The following is an 8,879-nucleotide window of genomic DNA, read 5'->3' on the forward strand; positions in this document are numbered from 1 at the left end:
AAGGATGTTTTTCCAAGAACAGCCCTTAAATAGGCACTCAGAATCTATTACATTTAAAAATTCACATTTGCTTGTGAGAACCTAATGCACAAATAGCTCCACAACCTCTTTCCTCCCATCTCCCCACTATCTACACCACCATCGCAGGAAAAAAACAAAACCAAACAAAAAAACCAACAGGACACTAGGAATCACTTTGAAAATGTGGATCCAAAGCTGTGACTTTCATCATTGTTAGAATTATTAAACTAGTCTTCAGGTACTACCTCCACGTCTGAATTTTCAGATAGGGATAATCGCAAGTCGCAAGTTTTAAAACATGGCCAAAACATCTCTCCTGGGTTTATGAAGAAAATTTCATTTACAAACTCAGAAAAAAGCCTGGAATTTTTATTTCACAAAGAATCCAAATAATTCCCATTTGCAGTATTGCTTAAGATTGAGACTGTCAACAGGAATGGCACAATACTTTGTTTTCTTATTAATAGAACTGCTGAAGACATGTTATTCCATAAAAACCTCAGATGTACTTTCCTTTCCAACTACAATAATAATTGCTTTCTAATTACAAACAGTTGTCTAGAAAAGAAATCCAGAAGGCATGTAAAACCACCCAAACAGTAAGAATGGCAAGACTCGATTTGGTTTTCATAAAAAGTAGTTATTAAAATGAGTGAAAGTTTAATAAAGGTAATCCTTCCTGCATTTAGACAGTGATCATGAAAGACACTGGGGAAAAAAAAAATCCAGATGAACTGCAGTAGTTAAAATAAAAGGAAAAAAATACTTTAAAAGCCTTTCTCTATAGCATGAAGCCCAAAAGCCAATGCCATATATTTAACCATCCATATTTTTGGACATTCTTGTTTTAAATTTAAAGACCTCTGTGCTTTTTATTCCATGCAATTTCCTTCACACTGCTTCCCCTGCAAGTAAAATAAAAATTAATAAAAGATTGAATACTCTGTTTTTATTTTTGTTCCCTATTGAACATAGATCAAAACATACTGCTATCATATACTAATTTACTAACAGTGTTTCTATTTATATCTTCCTTTGTAGCACAGGTGTATTACGCGTATCATCTCAGGAAGAATAATTTTAACTTTCTTAATTTTTGCTTCATTTCAATTACTTTTATTCCCTTTTTCATTGTAAAGCATGATATGTTTACATGCCAACAATTGGCAAACACTCCAGTGTTATAAATAAGTAACAGAATTTTGAGACCTATAGCTTCAGTCTCTTGGGGTATAAATGGAATAGTGATAAGCCTCTGTGAAATATGATGCTCATTCCCACTCAACTCAGTAAGTGCCTCATAACTCACTTTAGGGCTGTGAGCTCCTTATATTAAGATTTAAATTTCAAAAGAATGCCAATGTGCATCTATGCCTACAGGCTTAAAGATTCACATAGGGGTATTTTTTCAGTTTCATAGGTTTGAAGGCCTGATAAACAGCATAAGACAGAAAGAACCAGAAATCCTTACAACAGTATTCACATGTATTAATGTATAGGGTTTGCGTGGCAAGGTTTTGGTAGTGGGGGGGCTGCAGGGGTGGCTTCTGTGAGAAGTTGCTAGAAGCTTCCCCTCTGTCCAATACAGCCAATGCCAGCTGGCTCCAGGATGGACCTACTGCTGGCCAAGGACAAGCCCATGAGCGACAGTGGTAGTGCCTCGGGGATAACATAATTAAGAAGGGGGAAAAAATGCCACAGCAATCGCAGCTGGAGAGAGAATTGAGAATATGTGAGAGGAACAGCTCTGCAGACACCAAGGTCAGTGAAGAAGGAGGCAGGAGGTGCTCCAGGTGCTGGAGCAGAGATTCCCCTGCAGCCTGTGGTGAAGACCATGGTGAGGCAGGCTGCTCCCCTGCAGTCCATGGAGCTCCATGGTGGAGCAGATCTCCACCTGCAGCCTGTCAGGGGGATGCCCAAAGGAGGCTGTGACCCCATGGGAAGCCCACACTGGAGCAGGTTCCTGGCAGGACCTGTGGACCCGTGGAGAGAGAGGAGCACACGCTGGAGCAGGTTTACTGGCAGTATTTGTTACCCTGTGGGGTACGTTTGGAGTTATGGCGTTTGTCTTAACAAGTAACCATTACATGTGATGGAGCCCTTCTGTTCTGGAGATGGCTGAACACCTGCCTGCCTATGGGAAGCGGTGAGTGGATTCCTTGTTTTGCTTTGCTTGTGTGCACGGCTTTTGCTTTACCTATTAAACTTTCTTTATCTCAACCCACAAGTTTCTTCACTTTTACTCTTCTGATTCTCTCCCCAGTCCCACTGTGGGGGCAGTGAGCAAGCAGCTGCATGCTGCCTAGCTGCCAGCTGGGGATAAATCTCGACAACTAAATATATATGTATATGGAATATATACTGTACTGTAGACAGTTCTGTATGTACACAGCAGAGAAAGTAGTGGAGGCAATGGTGGTGTTATCAAGTCGTCTATAGTATCTTCTGCCACATTACTGATACTTCTACTTTCCCTTCTGTCCTTGTTTTTGATTGCCTCTAATTTTGCCGCACTGAAATTTGTCTGGCTTAAACTGATTTTTTTTTTTAAATTTTCAGTTAAGATGGTCCAGCTGCACAGAATGAGGCCAGAAATCTGCAATAGAAAGTTCTGTGCTTTATAAACTTGAATTCTGAAAGTAAATCTTTTACAGAGATGTGCGTTTTACCATATCCATGGCAATCCACACAGATCTGACAACAACATAAGCCTTGGGAAAGAAATCTCAGTATGTAAAAGCTCAAAACCTGAGCTTAACACATCATACATGCACCAAGGGTCTACCTTTATTGAAAATTCTTGCGTCCTTCCTAGCTTCTAATACGAATAGAGCTGCGCACATGGCATTTGCACGAGGTGGATGAATACTTTTTTGGGCAGAGCTCGTGCATGGTACAATATGCTTAAGGGCAGCACTGGCACCCATATGAGAAAGCCAGTCTCCAGCCAACACAGAGAGCTTTGAGTCACATGACGCCTAGTCATGGAGACATTCTGGGGAAGAAGTCTTACTGGTTGGGCAAAGAGGCTGAGAGTATAAAAGGAGAGCTAAAATTTTCTAAGGAAAGAAATTGAGAATTCAATAAAAACAGTGGGATTGACAAAACCTGGAACTGGTGCCAGGTGTCCACAGGGAAGTGGAGGCAATGCTGGGATGTGAAGAGGAAGTCACAAGTACAGGAAAACAGAATGAAGTATAAGTATTTATTAGAACAAACTTCCTGTGACTGAAAACTCTTTCCAATATCCTGCCTGCTGTCATTTCTTGTATATGCATCTGCAGTTCTGCTCTTTCCCCTCAACTCTTTTAAAAAAAACCAAAAAATGACAAAAAGCCTCCATGTTATGTTTGATTTTATAAACCCTTGCAATGTTGGGTAGGATGGAGGTTGCGGTTTTATGTTGCATGTTTGTATATGAAAGCAATAAAGGTAGAAGTGTTAAGCACTGTCTAGGTATACCGTAGAATCATGTGCAAATTCTCATGACAAAGTGTTCTAAACTTCATTATTCATAAAACTGACATCTACCTTGGAAGTCCTAACAGTTCCAACAAAGTACATTCCCCAAACTACAGCATTTCCCCATCCAAAAAAAGCCAACAAAAACTCCCAATCAAACCCACTCAGCAGAGGCAGCAAATTGGAAAAGAAAAAAAAAAATCAGCTATGAATCAGTATTATTTTTCTCTGAACAGGAATGTAATTTCTTTAAGACTCACTTATCTGGATGACATACAAAATCAGAATCAAGGAATGGCTGCACTGAATTAGACCAAATCATTCAAGGGGCTCTGTTATCTTGTCTCCAAGAAGAGACACAAATAGACACCTAGAGATGTAAGATACTCTCCATGCCTCTAGCTATTTTCAATTCAGGAATTTCTGGAGCCAGATGTGGTTCCTGTGTATTTAGTAGTTCTCAATATCTTTTCCACAAACACATCTAGTCTCACATTGAACCAATGAAAAGAAATGGCAGTTCTGAAGAAAACATTTTTCCCTTCTTCTGTTGTAGTCTCAACAAATCACAGAAAAAAAATTACAACATTCATACATGGAAAAAACTATTTTTTGGAGGTTTCTAGTGCCTCCTTCAGACTGCAAAGCTAGTCTAGTAAGTCTCCTGTCCTATCAGTGAAGTCATATGAAAAAGTTTCAGTAAAGGTTTTAAGAGGTTTTTCAAAACTTCAGTAACATTTCTCTTCAACTGTATGCAGCAAATACACAGAATTCTTGACAGCACTGTGGTTTCAGATGACCCATATAACTTATCTGTGACATGGTTACAGCAAAGTAATGGAGATTCATAAACTTGGGCTAATAAAACTTTTATGGTGCAGCACATCAGCATGTAATATTTCTCAGTATAATGAAAGAGAAATAGATCTATTCAACACTGTAGACTCAAGCCCAGAGTTGACCTAGAATTGAGAATGCCTTGCCAACAGCTTCCTTCATTTTAGGACATATAGCTTTCAGATCAAACTGAAATGGCCACTTTTTCAGCTATGAGAGAGATTAATTCTCCAGGGTGTTCAGTTGCAAACAATGCATAATTACTTTAACAGAATGTAATGCAATGACATGACAAAAACTTATTGAGGTTAATTCCATGCCCACTGAAGTCACTGACAGTCTTGAAAAACATTGAACAGTAAAGATGTAGGAGTGGAAGATTTTAGCAGTGTTTCAGAAAGCATAATAGACATTTCTGGAAGTTTTCCTCACATTTCTCAACAAAATGATACTGTCAAATATGTATAAAACATTAAAATATTAAACTTAAAAAATTGTGCATCATTTGAAAAGCCTTTTAAGAGTTCTGCCTCAAATCTTTGCAATTTCTTCATGATCTGATATAGCATTGCAACAGTCATCTTTTACGGATGTTAGAATACTTACCTGCATTTAATGAAGGCAAGTTGTCTTTACCACTTATGCCTTCAGTGGCTGTACATTCACGAACCAGTGCACACTACAAAAGAAATGCAACCACAAATGTAATGCATTCAGGTGTTACAAGGAAATTCATAGCAGTTTATAAATGGCAGACTGAAAAACGTCAATGATAATATAACATCCCAACCCTTAATTATAATTTATATTTTTATCTTTGTATTTCTGTTCCAATATACTGCAACACAATCAGAATTATAGCAGAGAAAATGGCAAAATATGATCACCTATCCCACAATAAAACAGGTTTCCTACCAATACAATGGCAGAGGTTAAAATAATTTTTGACAAGTTCTGTGCTTTCAGAAAGGTTTCTTCTGACAAGGCAGTATTTACATGCAGTGTCAGAAAGCACTCCATAAATTTTTAAAGAAGGGAAAAGTAGGAACCACAAGAAGTCTTTAAAATGTGCTCACTGTTTGTGATTAAAGTCATTTATTATACAAATGAATCGGAAGATTTCTTCGATAAGATTAGTATATAAAATAAACGTATAAAAAGTTTATGGAAAAATCAACTGATGTGAACCTATGCTAAATTTATTAGGATGTATATTTTTAATGCTCCTCCTTCCCCAGTCAGAAAAAAAACCCAAATAGATAGCTCTAAAGGTGATAGGGAGCTCTGTTCCCAGGGCTTCCCCAGTTTATAGGTGTTCTGTTGCAGAGCTTGAAGCAAAGAGCAAGATACGACGTACTCTCTACCAGTTGGTATCTCAGATTGTATTTAACTATCACCTTACTCTTCCATGCGCAACTCCCTGCACATAGTTTATCTATCTAATGAGTTAGCAAACCTAATTCAGAACTTACTTCTTTGAAGTAATTCAGTAACTCTACATTCTCACAATTGCATCCTCGATATGAACATATTAATTAAGACACCATGATGCAACTAATCCATAAAAGCTAAGGACTCCTTTAAAGACCATAGAAAATACAGCTGTCACAAAGTTGGTCTTTCTTGACAAGTATTAGAACCCCCCAGAAAGATGCTATTAAAGCCTTCTGGTTCCCTCAAGCTAGGCACAACTCATTAATTACATCTCAAATAATTATGAGAAGTCTCATTCCACATTTTGAAATGGAAGAAAACATAAATGAAAGAGAAGGCTGAAAAAATATCTTATGTTGCATATCTTGTGGAAGTTTTATAGCACAAAAGCAGAAAGATTTAACAGCATTTGTTGGCTTCTTTGGAACTGGTCTATTGTTCTAAAGGGGCGTTGAGGTCCTTTCAGAAGAATGGTGAAAAGAGAAGTGTAAAATCTACCCTCAGAGATTGCCCCAAAAGCAGCCTGTTTTGGCTGAGCAGAAAAGATATGCAGAAAAATGCCCTTCTCTCCAAAAATACATTCTTATATGTTAGTTCTAAACAAAAAAACGCTGTCCTTAATTTTACATTCCCTGTAGCATTATCTAAAGTTATTGTGTTTGGTTTTTTTTCATAAAGAACAGAATACACCATAGTGTACAGCAGTATACGATAGCATTAGGGCTGCAAAAATTCTGTCAGTGACAATGGGCCTGCAGAGGCAGGGATAGCAGGGGGTAACTCTGTACAGGTACGCCAGTTGCCATCAGTAAGGGGGACCCAGTTAGAGAGACCTTTTTATTAACTGCAAGTCATTCAAACCCTGATTTCCTCATTCTCAGGAGTCATTTCTGAATCTCTGCCAAGCCCAAACCTCTTGTCATCATAGAGACAGACCATCTGTTCCACCCTCCCTCCTTTGGTTCTCCATTCCTCTCAGATCCACTCCCCCCATACCACCTCCAGCTCCAGTCTCCAGCCCTTTTGCCTGCAACAGCCTGCCTACTTAAGAGCATTTTTGCCCCTTCCAAGCCCTTCTGTCCTTCCTCTTGTCCCACCACCATGAGCACCCCAACTCAGCATCCCTATATACATCCTCTGGTCAATGCTGCTCTGTGCTAGCCCTCTGAAGGCACCATTGCTGCACCATCCCTCCCGCTGATTTTCCCCACCACTGTGTGCTCCCATGAAATGCAGCTGAACCTGCCCCTTCGCAAGGGGATTCACCTCTTCTTTGGCTTGCCTGTCTGTCATTCTTTCCAGTTTTTCAGTATTGTGGGCACAGGTTGCACATAAAAATCCACGTGAACAGGACTTCAAGGGCAGAAAACAGAGGAACTGTCCAAGGGAAAAAGAAGTCAGGTTTATGGCATCTCTATGGACAGTTTTTTGATCAGAAGTGATTAAATATGATCAGTTGAGGTCAAAATCAGCTCTTTTTTTTCCTAAAGAAGGGGAGGGACTAGGAAACTGAGGATAGAGTATTACCCTGTACATTTTTATGAATAACTATTTTTAGTTTAGGGAGATTAAATGTACATACTACTTTATTCCAGAAACTTTTGATTAAGTCCTTAACTCAATTTGGAATTAGTAATTTAGGCATTTGGTGCAGCTGATCATTGTAATTAACTTGTGCAATGAACTGAGTTTATACCTTTTGATCCTGGGCATCTGTTGCAATGTGGTCCGTTTCCCCATCCTCTAGCTCTCCCATCTTCACAAGACTGACTTCAATGGTACCAACTGTCTTTCCACCATCAGAAGTCCTGAAAAAAAATCGATGGCATTGGGTCACCTGCAGCACCACATTCCTTCAGTAAAAATATTGTCAATAAACATTTAGTCGCCTCTCCATTCTGTATAGCTACAGTCACCTCTATTGAACTTGTTACTTACAATCATAAAGCAAATGTTAACAGTGAGGCATATTGTATTTTCTCCAAATTCTTTACAGCAATTAAAGTTTTCATCATGAAACTGAGGATGGGTAAGTGCTATAAATGGTGGAAGAATCCACGAACATTCCCAAGTTTTAATGCTAGATATTATTCTGTCTGCGGACCGAAGAGAAAGGGCTTCAACGTATTACAGCAATACCCCACTTATGACCTGCAATCTCACTGCACAGTACACTGCTTTGTTTCCTAACATAATCAGAGAAAAGAGACATTATTATGTATGATTACATAATCAGAGAAAAGAGAGAGAAAAGACATCAGAAAAAGAGAGAACATGCTCAGTATATTAATAAAACTCCTCCTAAACCAAAATAATTAAACTAGCCTGAGTATAACTTTTCCTCTTCTAGCAGAGTAATTATTCAGAATCAGTCCCATTTCTTTAACTATATGGGAGAAGATAATATAGTTCCAGGTAAATTTCTTTATTATCATCTCCACATATAATTTACTTCCAATCAGGCAAAAATAAATAGCAATTCAGATTTACAGCTCCAAAAAAAAGAGTACTGCTCACTACTTTTTGGAAGAAACCAGGGTTTGCTTTTTCAGCTTTCACTGGTAGCAAAACACCAAGGTTAATGACGCAGTCTATCTCCTCTGGCTTATTCTGAACAGCTGGATTTTAGGAAAGGAAGGAAAGAAAGGTAACAGAACATTTAATAGTAATGAGGAAAGCATAACAACAGCCACCAAGCAAAAATCAGCAAAAGGAAATGACAGAAATAAGTTTAGCAGAATTGCAGAAGCACAGAGAGGAAGAAGAATAAAAAGAAATGGGTTTGGGGCAGTACTGTGTATAACTTCAGAAGCAAAGACGAAAAGTGATGAAGCAGAACAAATAAATACATAGATGAGGGACTAGAAGGCTGGCAATAAAAAAGAAAAAACGACTTTCAGAAACAATAATGGTAGAAAAATGTTTCCATCAAAAACTGCCACATTCCTACGGCAATCCTCACTGTAGGAAAACATCAAAAGCCCCTTCAACACAGACACCCCTTCCCGGAACTTTCAGAAATAGTCCTCACATTACATCAGCAAAGGAAGGAAAAATCCCCCAAACACCCTTCTCCTCATTTCACCAGCCAGGAGAAAGACTGCAGTCCGAGCGCCGGCCCGCCG

The 8,879-nt window shown here is 38.7% G+C and overlaps 1 protein-coding gene across 1 annotated transcript in view; it reads right to left on the reverse strand.

Annotated features, from left to right (window-relative positions):
* The window catches only part of LOC104621547 (type II inositol 3,4-bisphosphate 4-phosphatase-like), a gene marked incomplete at both ends in the record, with an annotated part of 67,401 nt that extends 59,839 nt beyond the window's left edge, over positions 1-7,562 (reverse strand). The window contains 2 exon segments of the mRNA XM_010288063.1: positions 4,927-4,999; positions 7,451-7,562. Of these exon segments, the coding sequence (XP_010286365.1) occupies positions 4,927-4,999; positions 7,451-7,562 (185 nt within the window).
* Between the last annotated feature and the right edge of the window lie 1,317 nt (positions 7,563-8,879).

Source organism: Phaethon lepturus, unplaced genomic scaffold (assembly GCF_000687285.1).
Source record: "Phaethon lepturus isolate BGI_N335 unplaced genomic scaffold, ASM68728v1 scaffold6595, whole genome shotgun sequence".
NCBI lineage: Eukaryota > Metazoa > Chordata > Aves > Phaethontiformes > Phaethontidae > Phaethon > Phaethon lepturus.